We start from the raw sequence: 16,419 nt of genomic DNA, 5'->3' as shown, positions 1-16,419 counted from the left end.
CTATCATTTCCTGTTATTTGACAGTTCCCAGCAACTTCATGATCTTGTTTTCTGCATTTCTAGATAAAGTTTTGTCCAGATGGAGGCTGTTTTAGAGCTTTAGCCACCTACACAGGCTCCCGGGATGTGATCTTTACCGGCTGTCCCGTCCCCTGGGGTATTAGTTACCATAAGTGAAGTTTTTTCCGCACAACACTCAGTTCACAACAGTTCATAATATCTTCATGTTATTGAACATTCTTACAAAACCACCAGACTTGTTTTTCTCAACAGCTGCTTCAGAAAAAATGACCTTTGCTGTATTGTTAACTGCTGAGTACATTCATATTCTAAGCACATATTTCCTTTGTGTGGGTACACATTGATTACACACAGACAGTTAACCCTTAACCTATAGCATTACATTTATTTATCCATATACATTTTTCACAACACACAGTGATGAGCGCACACACACACAATACGTCTCATCTCATCCAAAACCCTTATGGCAGCATGTTCTTTTGCTTGCAACCCCCATGCTCTCTCTCTCAGACACACACACACACACACACACCCATGCATGCACCCTTAAGTGTTGATGCAGAGTAAGTAGAGCAAGGACACTGATGGGCCCTGACAAAGCCACACACCCACTCCCCCTGTTCGCGGCACCATGCGCCCTGCCTGCAACCAAAATCCAGCCCCAGGCCACCGGCCGGCCTACTTGGAGGAGCAGCAGTCTTTAAGTGAGAGTGTGTGAGTAGTGGGCCTGGAGTGAAATAAATTACACGCGTGCACATACATAGACACAAACATGCGCACATACAGTATAAACTGCATTTATCTGTATGTATTTAACAGCATTTTACCCTATGAGACCCATTAAGTAGTTTTAAGGTTGTTAAAATCAAATTATTCTTGCTCGAGCATTATATATGTTCACTCAGTGTGATATTCAAACACAAGACTAGATCACCACCAGAAACTTAAAGGGGCACTATGTAGTTTTGGAGAAGAAATTCAAACTCAGAATTTCAATATTTACAATATAAATGAGGTAATAATACAAACTCACAATTTTTTTTTTCCATAACTGGATAAACAAGCTGTGTACAGCTAAGTAACACTGTTTGGAGCTAGAAAGGTGGCAGGGTCCGCCACATATAAACAAAGTAAAACAGTATGAGACTGTCTTGTCCTTTAAGGTCAGTTTGTTTATTCAGTCATGAAACAAAGAGAGTTTGTTTATTTAGTTTATTTAGGCATAAAAAATCAGTCAATGCAGATCTTTCTCTTTCTTTCCCAAAACTACATAGTGCACCTTTAAATTGAAGTTATTTGGGTCTCATCCATGTCTGGCTTCACAACACGAGCTAGTAATGACAGACACCAGAGGGCTTTAGAGGGTTATGAAGCAAAATTGACAAATATTTGCTGGTTCCAGCTTCTCAAATGTGAGAATGCGTTGCTTTCCGTGTGAATTCAATATCTTCTGAGGTTTAAACTGTTTTGTCAGACAAAACAAGCAATTTCACCTCAGGCTGTGGTAAATTGTAATAGGCGTCTTCACTATTTTCTGACACAGAATAAACATTTAGTCTGCCAAACAACTCCTGTGCGGTTTTGGCTCCTCAAAATTTTGAGCAATAAATACAACTGAAAATTGACTGACTCACTGCTGCTGGAAGCAAATGATACCTGAAAGCCATTAAAGTCAGCCTGTTGGAAATCATTCAAACTGATGTTGAATCAAGCCAGGTACAAAGATTCATGCTGTTGGAGGTGGAGGCCATAAAATCAACAGAGAGAGAAAGAGAGTAACCTCCCCCTCTTTTGGTCAGAGAGCTATCAGTGCCTGAGGCTAGATCACTGTGAAGCACAAAGTGACAAAACAGCCTTGTAGTGTTATGTTCCTAATGGAGGAGTGATTGTGTGTGTTTGTGTGTGTGTGAGAGAGTGATGGAAAGAGAGAGAGAGCAATCAAGAGATGAGGGAGAGATGTAGAGATTAGACTTCTGACAGCACAGCCAGCGCAAAAGCTTTATTGGCTGGAATAGTTTTTTAATAACAACAGTGTTGAGAATTTTCTTGTCGCTGTCAATAGTATTTTAGGCTTAAGAAAGGATTTTAAAACACACTACAGTGTCCTCTGTGACTGCGAGCCCGTTTCAGACCATTGACCTCTATGGCTCCCAGAGGGCCGAGGCCTACATGCCGCAGTCAAAGCCACTTACAGGGTTTTAGAGCCTGTATGTTTGTCTGGTCGATGCGAGACTCTGGGGAACGGAGGTGTCGCCCTCTGTCAATCATTCGCTTGTTGCAGGCAGGAAACAGAGGCGATGCTCAGGGCCAAGTTCAGAGCATTAGGACCTGCACTGCATGATGGAGGCTCCTGAGAGCATTAGGGGTTATACTGAATGAAGGAAATTGCTTGCAGATATATCCAGATCAAGTCATTTTCATTGTCATCTATGATGTTATCCATCAGTTTCACAGATATCCCTCTGCTATAAGATCAAACTGTATAAATATATATATATATAAATAATATATGTAAAAACCTCTAATACGAGCAGATTTAAACATGGATAATGTTGCCAAAAACCCTCCCTTGATTTCTGTATTATTGTAAACGCAGTATGTGTGGCAGACAGAGATGGTTTCTGTGAAGGCTTTGCGTGAGAAGTAATTTGATTTCCATCCACCAAAAGAGTTGAGCCTCTTCTAAAGACTGCAGGAAGGTTGATTAAACATTGATAGGTTTCCTCACATATTTATCAAGATCGTAATCCTGCTCTCAGCACACGCTCTCCGAGTTAAAAGCACACCATGCCTTAGTGCCCTATAAGCACTTTCTCGGCATGGGAAAATCTCCAGAATTTCTGGAGCGTGTGTGGTCATTTATCACTGTTTTGTTTTGTTTTGTTTTTACCTGATCACTGCACATTATGAAGCAAAGTAGATCAAATCTGTCACTGTCAATCCAAAGATGCACATGCACACAGGGAAAAACAAGAGGGATAGGTTCACGTCTGTCTTACACTCTGATTTGTATAATGACGGAGTTATTTGTTGCTGTATTTGTGCCTCCTCTGCCATACTGACCATTAAGCAAACCCATCTTAGCGTGACTCCACTGTAAGAGCATCCACAGCATGTGCCGGAACAAGTCTGATTCACGGAGGCCCCACTGAGCATCAGACTTGGCTCTGACCCTTCGAGGCATGGACACAGGAGCTCTCGGGGTGTCCCGTCGTGTCTGGCACTAGGACACTGGCAGCAGATCATTTGAGTCCTGTGAGTTGCAAGATGGGGCCTCCACGGATCGGGATCCAGCCCAGGTCGACGCCTTGAGCTCTTTGTCATGTTCCTCAGGCCGTTCCTGAGTAGTTTTTGCAGTGTGGCAGGGCACATTGTGCTGCTGAGAGGCCACTGTTATCTTCCTGCAATGGTGTTTGGGTGGGTGGTGTGTGTCGAGTGGCCAGGACTGAGGAAGTACTCCCAGAAGAACAATGTATTGTAACAAGATGATCAGTGTTATTTCTTACTCCTTTTAATGTCGTGGCTGATTGGTGAATACATCTTTTTTCAGTACTTCACAGCAGGACTTAACATTCATTTTAACAATTTTTAATAATATAATGAATTAAAATACTAATAATTAAAATAATATTGCCTGGGCGTAAAAAGGCATCAGAAAATGGATGGATGGTTTACCAGTAAAAATGTATTGATTCATTTAAGTTCATTGAATTTTTAGCTTTGGATGAACTATCTAGCTTTTGTAGCTAGCAGTAGTGAAGCACAATCCACAATCATATTGTATAATATATATATATATATATATATATATATATATATATATATATATATATATATATATATATATATATATATATATATATATTATACAAACAACCAGAAGTGCAGTAACGATCAGACTCTAATTTTCAGTTGCCTTGAAGCTTTAAATTCATCTGCAATGGTCACCAAGAGGAGACAGAGGAGTGCAAATCCTTGAGGAATATAATGAATGGCTGAATGTCTCTTTAGTCCTTGTGTTTAACTGGTCTGCTGCTACAGAGGCTCATTAACTAGGACCAGCCACTAGAAAACCCACTTCCTCGCAGTCTGAATTAGACCAATCAAGTCACTGTCCTCCAAAAGTTTGTCCTTTTTAGTACAAAATGACCACTTTGTGTTGACTGCTGAGGACTCACTTTAATGTTTTTATGCACAGTTTGAGGACTGTAGATTTTGTTTCCCATCTCATTAAGGACGGATCTGGTCGTGGACAGGCATTGGGTTGTATCTCTGAGTTTACCAGGCTATTGTTGACAACACTGTGAGAGCAGAACTATTTTATTGGATGTCTATGTCATTTTTGGATAAATATGACTATTAACCTTATCCGTAAGATATCCTTTTGAATGTCACTTGCCGATGTCACTTCAAATACCGTATCAATTTCGCAGTATAAAATTACATTTACTTTTACTTAGGATTTTGTCCATATGGCCCATCTCTACACAGCTGGAACAATTACAGCTGCTAATAACTCTTTTAATGTACACATGGGCGTGTTCGTATTAGCATACTGTGAGAGAGATTTGAAAAAAAAGGAATCTTTTCACTGTAGTGCACCGTTCCTGTATTTAGCTGTCAGCTCAAAGTTTTCACAATAAAGGAAAGGTCAAAAAGATGTGGCAGCTCGTGGAAAATGTAAATTCCAATATGTGAAGTGACCGGGAACAGAATGTCTCAGGGGATGGTTAATTTTTTATAATGGATTGCTAATGTTAAACACATGACACATCCACAGTTGTATTAATGTATGAGCAGTGTGATAGTGTCTGAATGTGTGTTGTCATGGAGAGTTTTAGAAATTAGCACAAAAGGAGTGTGTATGCAAGCTTTCCCTGCTCTTACAGCATTTTGAACGTCTGCATATTTTACACACTGGCCATGTTTTCATGACTTTAATGTATTTTGTGGAAGAATAACATGAGAAACCTTTATGATTTTACTGAGGTTATGTATTTAGAGCAAGAACAACCTTGTGCATTAGGCATTCAGACATTGAGATGACGTGTAGTCAGCTGTCTGTTCGTCCTGCCTGTTTGTGCTAAATATCATTTGTATGTCAGCAGAAGCTGTTACTACAATCTGAGCCTGTTTCACACGTCATCGAGTCTGAACTCCTGCACGCAGAACGCGACTTTGATCCTGAGGTGTGACAAAACGTCACGGCTACAAAAACTGCTTGTTCTTCGTCTGAAATCATTGCCAGAGGAGTGACAGAGCAGAGCCGAGTGCATCCAGCAGCATTTGTTCGCAGGAAGGCAGAAGAGGCAGGAGCTGGGCAACAATAGGTGTGACAGTACGACGACTTACATGATGAGATGACAGACAGAGATCTTGCCATAACTTGTATAAAATGGAAGCCATCCCATGAATATCTCTCGTAGTTTTAAACCACCATTGCTTAATGTCAATGCAGGATTTATATATTTGTCTGGATTTGCCAAAGGTAGACATTTCTGGTCTGTCTGAGTGTTTTACTCTGTACATGTTGAAGAGCCCATCTGGGCTCCACACGCTGTACTTTTTCTAAATGTCATGAAGAACAAAGAAATTGAAAGGGAGGTTCTACGGAAATAACAGCGCAGCTTTTTGGATTCAGCACCTGTACAATAATGTGTGTTTTGCACACTGATCTCTTGGTTATTTCATCCAAGCAGTTTTATAAAATTGGTTTTCAGAACATTTGCTACACCACAGTATCAGTATAATATCCTGTGATAGTAAAAAGTTATCTATATCGCCCAACACCTACTGGACAATATACTTTGTGACCAAATAATGATCTATATTTAACCCTGACAACCCCATGCTTTCTTTAAACAAATTACCAAAAGGACACTATTTATTACAGCCAGAAGCTGTAAATCAAAAAAGAAACTATTGTCAGATTTTTTGTATTTCCGACGGACCTTGAACAAACCATGTACTCAGGAAAGTTTTCCTGATATGAAAAGACACCACAGGAGACAGCTGGAGAACGGAGGCCTCCCAAAATCGACACTCATGCCAGCAATGACCCTGTAAGGGAGACGGGTATTTTTATTTTATGTTAGTATATCTAACGAGCCTGCTTAACAATGGAGTGTGTGCAGTATAGTTGGTGTGGGATTGACATTGCTGTCAGAACAACGCTTTTAAGGGTTCGTTCTGAAGGAGATTCTCTGTCTGTCGAGGATACTCGCCTGGACGTTAAAAGGGCAGCGTCAAGTCCCTTACAAGAATTAGATATCAGTTTGGCAAGTATGGAGTATATAAAATACAAAGCAGTTTTTATTCAAGCTTGAACAAAGATATGCTCAGATTTAAGATTGTAAAAAGTAAGATAGAAAATCGGATTAGCAAGTTACAAGAAAGAAAAAGGACACCGACGAGGTTTCTGATCAGAATGTCTCGTCCTTGCTTTTATATCCTCAGTCTGGAAGTTTCTCTCGTCTCCACGTCTGTATTTGGTTCACCAGTTCGAACATCAGCCTAATTCATATCTCCTGTTTCCGTCTCACATCACGATTCGTAGAATTTAGAAAACAACACATAAAAAAGAGTTTCCAGGTCTTAGTGGACAGTTTCAGCTTTAGATGTTTACATTGAAAATAGCAAAGAGCAGAGCTCAGCCAGATACAGATAACCACAGCTTCCTGTTGTTCTGCTTCCAGCAGCCTTCAGCAGGGGCCGAAAAGCTGCAAGTTCCAGTTTGTACACAGGGACATTATCTCGCTAACTTGGCATATTGAGTTGAATCATCACAGCATTTATAAGGGAGGTAAGGTTGTCGGCATGTGACTCAAACACATTAGATATACCCGAACTCGACAACTAACCCTGCCATCAATCCCAGGACAACACAGCAATAAAGTATAAAGAAATATCACAGCAATTAGTTGATTACCAGAACATTCATTTGCAGCTTATTTAATAACTGATTACTCAGTGAAATCATTTCTAGAGCCAACATTTATTGGCAACAGCTTTTCAAATGTGAGAATTTGCAGCATTTCTGTGATTTCTAGTCACATTGGTGACATTCATTTGCAGAAACAGATATCTCTTTTTTATTTTCTAAATCATTTTTTGTGCACCTGAGGAACCATCAGTCTAACTGATGTCGGTTTATTCATTTAAAGAATGTTTTTCATCTGTTTTGTCTCATGACCTCTTCATATAATATCAAGGATTTCGATACTTAACAAGCAGCTTGATGTCACTTTGAGCTCTGCGAAACATTTTTCCACTTTATTTTTTCTTCATGTCATTGGCGACTTATCAGCTAATCATTTTTTGTCACCGAGAATGAAAATAATCAATTAGCTCCAGCCTTACAGTGTTGTTAAATTCCCAGTTGATGTCCCCCCAGCTCTGAACAGGCCTGCATGAACGCTCACAGCACAAGCAGAGCGACTGACTCAGTGCGTCCGACTGATGCAAAGAGACATGATAGGAACCTGTGTGAGGTGGTCGGCACAGCAGAGACACAAATATGGTGCGTTTTACAAGTCAAATGGTAGAAAATCCATCCAAACTCTGTGAGTGTGTGTGTGTGTGTGTGTGTGTGTGTGTGTGTGTGTGTGTGTGGCTTAATCAAATGAATTTGCTTTTTTTTCTCCTCAGTGGTAAATGTAAATGATCCCTACATGGAAACAAACCTCTGTACCTTTGTTTGCTCCTTCAATCTAACATGCACGGAGCAGGCCCACACACACAAACACACACACACACACACACACACAGCTAGGTGAGTCACCTTATTAAAATGTGCGCTCACTCACATTTCTACAAATAAATCAGTTCAAGTCACTCTTTTCATCCCTCCCACACAAAATCTACGGCGTGCTATTAGTATGACACACACATGACATTACACGCCACAAACAATACCTTGACACACACACACACACACACACACAAGGTTACAGATGTAGAAATCCATCCTAGCAGAAGAGCAGGATTCCTGTTTCTTCATCCCTCTCTCTCCTCTCCCTCATTCATCTGCTTTCTCCTCTGCATCTCTCTCCCTGTTTCTCCTCCTCACGGTCACTCCTGCCTGCCTGGCCTCCTCCACTGACCCAGTCCTCTCATCCTCTCTCTGAAATATTGATAATGGACTCTCACTCTCTTCCTCGCAGTCTCTTTTCGCCTCATGTTCCCATCTGTGGTGAATCAGCAAAGCAAACCAACCAGCAAACACTAGAGCCAAAACCTGCATTTGTACCTCTGTGTGTGTGTGCGTGCGTGCGTGCGTGCGTGTGTGTGTGTTTACACCACTTTTCACTGCAGCACACCAGACCCTGCATTGACGGCGTGTGACAGTGAACATAATTCAGACAGACCCCTCTGGGGAGGCCAGCGTGGGACACCCTGAGTCATTACGCCACTTTCTCCCAGCGCTCCTCTGAGGGCCCACAGGAGGCTAATCACGTGCCCATGAATATTTCACATGCACTCACGCTCCTACACTACTACTGACCCAGCTTTTAATGGCATCCAGGAGTATGAGGCCACATCAGATCCCTGTCTCTCACTGATCAAATGGCCCCTGACAGCAGCAGCAGCAGCAGCAGCGGCGGCAGCAGCAGAGGAGCAGGGCACCTCTGAGAGAGGCAGAGTGAAAGAGGGAGAGAGAAAGAGAAGAGGAGGGGCGGGGTGCATCCTCATAGCCTATATCCATATCTTACCGTCAATCCTCCGCTTTCCCTCCTCCTCGTCCTCCTCGCTCACTGCGTCTCCCGCATCCCGTCTCTCCGCGCCCTCGCGCACCCACTGCACTCTCCTTCCTTTCTCCCGCTCCGCTCCGCCCGATGCATGAAACAAATAAAATATTCAATGGGGGGAAAAAATGTGGTGGGCGATACCTGCTGCTGGGCTATATGGCAGTCATTAGCGCGATGTGTCCAACAACAACTGGGCGTCCTCCTCCTCCTCCTCCTCCTCCTCTTCTTCCCCCCTTTTATGAGCAGTGTACTGTGCGGGGCTCTGCTCTGCTGGACCTCACACCCTCCCTCCGTCCTGTCGAGGCTCGATGTCTTCCCCGCTGCGCTGTGTGACTGTGCGTCACGTTGGTATCATAATTCCCACGGGTTTCATGCCCGGAGATGGTGCGGGCTTATAGGCCTTTGTAGCTCCAGCGGATGGATGGAGGGACGGGTGGATGGATGGATGGATGGAGGAAAAGACGCGGCGGAAACAATAATTAGGCGCAAATTAACGCACAGACCCGCGCTGCTCCGTGTCCGTCCGTCGATTTCTACAGCTCATCAAGCCCGGTCGTCGTTTGTCATTGTTGGTCATGTTACATCCTTGCATTTAACGGAGAATAGCGTCGACGTGAGAGCAGCCGCTTTGCATATCCTTGAAGAATCGTGATGAGGCGCAGCAGCACATCAGGACGGACATGGGGATGTATCAGGCGATTTTCTATATATATATATATATATTTAAAAACAAAAAAAAAAGAGGCAGGAATCGTTTTATAAAATGATGCAGTAGTGCTAATTATAATAATAATGATAATAAAAAAACAAAAGGAGAAGAGCTGGACAACCAGGAGAGATAAGGTTTTCCGCTCCTGGCCTCGCCTTGCATCCGTCCTTCTCTCCTCTTCTTCTGGCTCTCTCTCTCTCTCTCTCTCTCTGGTCCGCTTGTTGCGCGCTCTGCACTCGAGAGCGCGCAACGCGTGTGTGCGTGTGCGCGCAATTGTGCGTGCGCGTGTGCAGAGAGAGAGAGGGAGAGAGAGAGAGGGAGTGTGGGGGCTTCGACTATATTATGAAGGTTTGTCTGAGTGAGCAACAATAAGCTGCTGTGTAGGCAAAAGGGAAGCAATATGGAATAAACCGCGGCTCATGTTTATGTAGGCCTCCGTGCCTTTATGCAGGTCTGACCAGCTCGGGTTGAGGTTTTAGCACATGCATTCCTCCAGTGACAGGAGAGAGGGGAGCTATTGTGTTTGCCTGCACATCCAGCATGCACAGGCATTTTGCAGGACTTCCATCAACCTTTTGGAGGAGCTTTGTTCAGAGCAGCTCTGAGAGGAAACCGCTGCCTGGCACATCAGACCTCCCTCTCACACAGTAGCACCTCCATGACACCTGATGACACTCCGGTTTCATCATCATGCACTTTTGACCATCCCTGTTCCTGCCTTTACTCCCTATAATGCCTAAAAGGAAAGGGCCACTCTAGCAGCTGCTTTTCATATCTTCATTTTAGGAGGTAATGGCAGGATATGGCGTAGTTAAAGCTCAGGTCACTCAGAGGATAGAAGGAGGGAAGAAAGCCTCCTCGTCTGCCGAGAGATCAAATGAAGATCCGGACTGATCGGATGCGGTTTACATGTGCAGAGGCAAAACAGTGTGAAAGAAGACGACCCCGATGAAATCACTGATCATTTAAAGAAGCCATTTTCTCCATAATTTGACTCAACTCCCTTTGAATGCCTCTGATTGCTTCTTGTGTAGTCTTTAACGTGGAGTTATAGACTTCATAAACACTCAAAGCACAACAGTCCCCAATATTATTATTTCAATGGTGCTGAATAATTCATTGATTTCGGATTATGCACGCCATGTTTTGATTGGATGGCACAAATGATCGTGTAAGAGAAGAGGGAAAAAAGTGTATTGCATTACGGAGCCGTGTCGCTGAAGAAATGGAGGAGCAGTTTGAATAATCTCCCGGGTGTCATAAAACAAGCCATAATGGCAAGACTTGGCTCTGAGCTGAGCTTGGCTTGACTGTGTACTTGGCAGCACTCAGAGACATTAAAAGACAGCCAATCCTAAGCATTGGTTAGCAGTATTCAGAGTTCCTTTAGATAGTGTTTTACATAACTTTTTATTGGTTGTTGGCATATCCACACTCACTTATCCTGGAGCTACAGGAAGACCACAGCGCTGAGAGAGAAAAGCAAAGCGAGTCACATGGGGTGGGCCTTCCTGGCTCTTGAATATGGTGAGAGATTATTTCCTGACATTCAGCTGTGAAAAAGGTTTGTTTGGCTAAATACGACTACAAAACTTTGTGTCTTTCATGACTAATCGTGGCAACTTGATTCCAAAGATCAATCCAGAGGAGTGCTCGTGTGCACTCCTACCCCGACTGCTTTGCTGATGTCTCGGTCAGTAGCAAGCTAGCTCGCTAACGATACATTGTTATTGCTGATTTATGCATGACAGTCAAAATGGGGGTTATGACAACTGTCCGTTCAGTGTATTATGGCACTTTTCTTTCTTCAAGCATGAAACAATTGCCACTAGTTTGCTGATGTCCTGGTGACTGACTAGCTAGCTCGCAAACGTGACATTGCTGTTACTGATTTGTGCGTGACAGGCCCACATTTTCACGTATTTCAGCCCAGCAGTGAAGACGCTGCACTTGATACTACTCCTCTTATATCAGTGTAGACGAGTAGGAGCACGGGTTGCTAATGTTAGGCCATAAAGCAACGCTAATGCTAGCGGCCGGTAATGTGTTCTTTGACATGACTTGAGTGGGATTGGGCCTTCAATGTTGCTAACGTTAGCCTACAGAACAGCCCTAGAAGCCAGGTAATGAAGCCGTGTTCTTTTATTTGATGACTTGATTGATAAGTTGTGAACGAGCGTCCATGCTTTTCTATCTCCGTCAGATAACAGCATTGTGATAACACCAGGATTGCTACAGTAACACAAGAGAAATCACCACAACTGACGACGGCATATTAAAAATGTCCGGTCACGTCTCTTAACATAATCGCCATCGATGACAACTGATGACATAAGAGGGTCGTCATGTGGGGAGATTTCAACCACTACCCCTTGTAACTGTTCTGAGGGGCAAGGGGGGAACTCGAAAAGGGATTGAGCCTCGGTCTCCATCAAAACGGTGCCCCTCCTCCTTCTTTCTCCACCTCTGCATCATCATCTCCACCTCCTCCCCAGCCTCTGTGCTTCTTCTTCTTCTTCTTCATCTTCCTCTCATCCTCCACCTTGTACTTCAGTCTCCTCACAGGGTCGGTGAAGCTGCGCATGGACTTCTGCTCATAGTCATCGCTGATCATGAAGCTCCTGTCGATGAGCTCGGCTGCTTCCTGCCAGTTGCGGTAGCAGCCCGGACCCAGGTCGAGGATCTCCTCCACTGCATTCTCTATGAGGATGGAGCAGTCGGGCCGCAGCACCACCACCGTGGGCAGCTCCTCCACATTAAACATGGCCTCCAGCTCCCTGTGGACACACACACACACTAATGTATTTACTCAGCTAGGTGTATTTACATTGCAATCATCCACCAGCAGGTTGTGCACACAAGTGACTGGAGAGTGCCACACACCTCCTGTAGGGGTCCTCATAGGCCAGGAACAGGCACCTCTTGGGCAGCTCTTTGAGGAAGCTTTCTTGCTGCTCCTCCGACTGGTCCAAACTGACAGATGAAAGAAAAAGGTAGATCGTGCTGCTGGGAGATATGGGATGGGCAGATAAACTCCAGAATATCTCTCCAAATGTTTGTTTGTGTGTGTGTGTTCCTACTCTTATGTGGTGACGAGGCAGTGACTGAGAAAGAGATGTAAAGAGTGTGTGTGTGTGTGTGTGTGTGTGTGTGTGTGTGTGTGTGTGTGTGTGTGTGTGTGTGTGTGTGTGTGTGTGTTGTACCTAATGTACAGGAGAACCAGCTGAGCAGAGCGATCCACGTAGGATTCATCTGTCAACCGTTTGAAGAAGTCGGTGAGCGTGGGAGCAAACTGCTGGCAGCTCTCACACGCAGCAGACGCAAAGAAGAGCATCAGGATGCGGTTCTGCAGGCGCATGACGATCTCACGTTCTGTGTCCAGCTCATCCTGGTCCTTGTTGTTCTTCACCAGGACCCGGTCAATGAACAGGTCCACCATGATGAAGTTGGTGCAGGGCTGAGGCGTATAGGAAGACACTTTCGTATAGATAACTTATGAGGGTTTTCACATGCATTAGGAGAGCACAGACTGGCAACCACAACACACATGACAACATTTGCAAATGTCTATAACTGCATACTGTGTTATTTGATGACCCTGCCCTGTAAATTAGACTGTGTATTCCACTCAGTCAGTCTCACAGAGCTCTCATTAATCATATGAGCCCGTCTTGCTTGCTGTTAAATCGGATAATCCTCACAGTTGCTTACCTCACACAAATATTATCTCCCCTTGAGACCACAAATCCAAAAAGAAAACAGCCTTCAAAATATTTTTTTTCTCCTCAACTCTTCCTGGGTCGTACTTGAACCTGCTCCCAGCCTGTCAGTTCATATCACGTTCACTCATTGACTGAGTCTCCTTCACCTTGATGAGTGAATGCCACTCGCTCCTTCTCCCTTTGTGCCTCGGCGCTCCACCTCCCTTCCTCTGTCTGAGAGGGAGGGATTGAAAGACAAGGTGACAGAGGGACAAGGGACCTGAAGTGCTCGGTGATTGTGTGAAGGCAGTGACTGAGCGAGAAAAAGCACAGAAGAACATAGAGGAGCAGACTGAGAGACGTGTTTAAAAAAAATAAAAAGGCCTTAATGAAGTGAGCCACAGTGAGACCTTTATTATTCAGTAACTAATGGAGGAGCAGAACCACAGGGAATATCTGGTTAGTGATAGTCGGATTCTGTCTGCTGGGAACAGCACAATGTGGCCCACGAAACCTCATCAGAGACGTACAGACACAATTCATGTTGGCAGGAGAGAGATTTTATTCCTTTTTGGAGATCAATACAACTTATGTTTAACTATTTATCAACAAAATATAAAGGATCTCAAGAGACATGACAGGAAATTGAAAAATAATGCTAAAATCCATTAAATATAGAGAGCTTGAAGTTTAAGACACCAGCAGGCGCCAGCGCCTAAGTTTAGCTTAAAGTCTGCAGTATTTTTTTGCCACTTGGGGGCATAGATAGCTTAAAAAGAAAAACACAACACAGCCATAATATGCCAGGAAAGATTTGGTTACACGTTTCTATTTTTTACACACACAGCAGACACAGATTAACTCTCTTAAGCTCTGGTTTGGTTTCTGGGTTCTCCAGAGAAACATATGTGATTCTTTAGCTCGGTTCAGGATAACGGTGTGTTCACACCACATGCAATTTGAATTTTCACCTGGCACTGCTTGCGTAAGTTTGGTCGTGGGATCATTTGTGTTTATTTGTGTTTAGTTAAAAAAGTCATCTCTGAGCTCTCTTCCTGTCGGTGAGCGGCTCTGAATCAGAGCAGAATCCGATGTGACTCCGGGTGTTAATTCCTCCAGAAGATCTGGCTCTGCACCTGACTCTCCTCCAGAGCTGGCTGGATGTGAGCACCTGAGCATCAGCTGCCCCTCCCCGTCCCACCCGGCTCTCCCCGCTCAACATTCAGCAAAGCCCTTTTTTGCTAAAGGTTGAATATTTCCAACTGGCCTTTATACACGAATGACGCAAATTCCACGTATTTGCGTCATCCCCACCACATTACTTGCGCCGCCCGGCTTGAATAGGTGCTGGCTTTGTATGTAATGTAGACGCACAGGGGACACACAGATATATGACTCTCTTTACACTGTAGTCGCTAATCTAGTCTGTTTGCCATTTGTTGCTGGGCAGCTTGAGAACAGCCGCCTGATTCACAAAGCGAAAACCTTTTCTCTCTACACTTCCTCATTTAATCCATTGTTAATGCACATATATTTAGTATCCTTTTAAATGTTTTGTGTGACCTCTGCAGGGAGGCACAGGTATGCTTCTACATACCAAGAAACTTGGCTACCACTGGCTGGAACAATTGAGCTCTTTCCGATGTGGATTCTTTACAATTCTACTGCACATAAAATTGCATCCAGACAAGATGAGTGTTTTTTACGGAGCCTGTAAAGAGGCTGCAGTGCAGCAGCCAAGAATTAGGTGTTGGGCTTGAATATGTGATCTAAGACAATGAACACAGAAGGTTTATATAATTCTCCTCCATGTTCCTTTATCTCCCTCCTTTCTCTTTGTATCCCACGACCCATCTTTGTCTTCCTCCTCTTCATCTCTATCTTTGCCCTTCCCCCATGGCTTCCACCATCTCTTTTTCCTCTTGTCGTCCTCTGTCTTGTACTTGAGTCTCCTCACAGGGTCGGTGGCGGTCCGCATATTTAGGTTGTCGAACTCCTCGTTGAGCATGAAGGTCCTCTCAATGAGCTCTGCTGCTTCCTGCCAGTCTCGGAAACAGTCGGCACCGAAACGACAGATGTCCTGCACAGCGTTCGGAGAGATGATTGAGCCGTCGGGACGCAGGACCACTACTGTGGGGACGTCCTTCACCTTAAACATGGCCTGCAACTCTCTGAAAAGCAGAAAAACACACACACAAACCATTCATGTATAATCAGTTGGAATGAAATGTTGGAACTTGACCTTTCTGTGTTTTTTTTCTCATACGGCTTTAGAAACATACATTCAAAAAGGTTTAACATACAAATATAGTCACAAAATACAAAGACTTTCTTTTCTTCATCCACCTACTTCCTGTATGGGTCCTCAAAGGCCAAAAACAGAACCTTTTTGTGCATCTCTCTGAGGAATCTCTCCTGCTGCTCCTCTGATTGGTCCAAGCTGGAGAGAGGAGGTGGAAATGGAAATCTCATGAACGATAAGACGGTGCCAATGTGAGTTTATGCGACCACATGTGTGCGTCGAAGAGATAAAAGGAAAACCACAGACCTGATGTAGATGAGGGCGAGCAGTTTGGGGTACTCGATGTACGCTGGATCTTTCAGTCTCTTAAAAAAGTCATTGAGAGGAGGCAAAAACTCCTGGCACTTGTCACACTTAGCAGACGCAAAGAACAGCAACACGATGCGGTTTTCGAGGATCCCGGTGATCTCGCGCTCCGTGTTGAGTTCATCCTGGTCCCAGTTGTTCTCCACCAGAACTCGGTTCAGGAACAGGTCCACCATGATGGGAGAGGGATGGGAAAGGTCCTCTGTCGGGCAGAGATTGTGAAATACAGATATACATGTTGGATCATTATCCAATCATAGTGCAGTTCATTGCCTGCATCCATTCAGGCTCTACCCTAAAGGAAAAGCTCTCTCACACTGTTGGATACCATTAAGTGATCATCTGAAATTATTGGTGCAGCCTCCGGTGTTTAGCCGAAGGGTAACTAGTGATTTCCTGTTTTTCCCACAATGACTTTCAACATCTCAAGGAGAACGAGTGTGAAGTTGCTGCATACAGCTTTGATCTATGCCTGTATTTGGGAAGAGGGATAACGACTGCACAGTAGGAGGAAGAGAAAACATTGAGGCTGCATTACATTAGTAAGTAAGTCAGACTTGGCCTCAAATCTTTGGTGTTTCTTCTCGAATTAAAAAGGCAAGAATCAACACTGAAAAGACATCTGCAGCC

At 44.0% G+C, this 16,419-nt stretch overlaps 2 protein-coding genes across 2 annotated transcripts; both read right to left on the bottom strand.

The window, feature by feature from the left end:
- Nucleotides 1-11,911: 11,911 nt before the first annotated feature.
- Nucleotides 11,912-12,919, bottom strand: LOC141006687 (nucleoredoxin-like protein 1). Its single transcript, XM_073478915.1, has 3 exons — nt 12,684-12,919; nt 12,364-12,453; nt 11,912-12,257 (listed from the first exon to the last, which is right to left on the bottom strand). The coding sequence occupies exons 1-3, from the start codon at nt 12,917-12,919 to the stop codon at nt 11,912-11,914; spliced, it is 672 nt and encodes a 223-aa protein (XP_073335016.1).
- A 2,054-nt stretch (nt 12,920-14,973) lies between these two features.
- LOC140998838 (nucleoredoxin-like protein 1) lies at nt 14,974-15,965 on the bottom strand. Its single transcript, XM_073469269.1, has 3 exons — nt 15,730-15,965; nt 15,532-15,621; nt 14,974-15,352 (listed from the first exon to the last, which is right to left on the bottom strand). The coding sequence occupies exons 1-3, from the start codon at nt 15,963-15,965 to the stop codon at nt 14,974-14,976; spliced, it is 705 nt and encodes a 234-aa protein (XP_073325370.1).
- Nucleotides 15,966-16,419: the final 454 nt, after the last annotated feature.

The sequence above is a fragment of the Pagrus major genome, chromosome 1 (assembly GCF_040436345.1).
Source record: "Pagrus major chromosome 1, Pma_NU_1.0".
Lineage (NCBI taxonomy): Eukaryota > Metazoa > Chordata > Actinopteri > Spariformes > Sparidae > Pagrus > Pagrus major.
Note: the sequence above shows the minus strand (reverse complement) of the source record. Positions and strands in the feature narration are given on the sequence as shown.

Excerpts from the sequence above, each read along its gene's own strand:
- LOC140998838 (XM_073469269.1), bottom strand. The coding sequence starts at position 15,965 with ATGGTGGACCTGTTCCTGAACCGAGTTCTGGTGGAGAACAACTGGGAC. Across the intron at positions 15,622-15,729 it reads CTCGCCCTCATCTACATCAG|CTTGGACCAATCAGAGGAGC; the intron begins GTCTGTGGTTTT and ends TCCTCTCTCCAG. Across the intron at positions 15,353-15,531 it reads TTTGAGGACCCATACAGGAA|AGAGTTGCAGGCCATGTTTA; the intron begins GTAGGTGGATGA and ends TCTGCTTTTCAG.
- LOC141006687 (XM_073478915.1), bottom strand. The coding sequence starts at position 12,919 with ATGGTGGACCTGTTCATTGACCGGGTCCTGGTGAAGAACAACAAGGAC. Across the intron at positions 12,454-12,683 it reads CTGGTTCTCCTGTACATTAG|TTTGGACCAGTCGGAGGAGC; the intron begins GTACAACACACA and ends TTCATCTGTCAG. Across the intron at positions 12,258-12,363 it reads TATGAGGACCCCTACAGGAG|GGAGCTGGAGGCCATGTTTA; the intron begins GTGTGTGGCACT and ends GTGTGTCCACAG.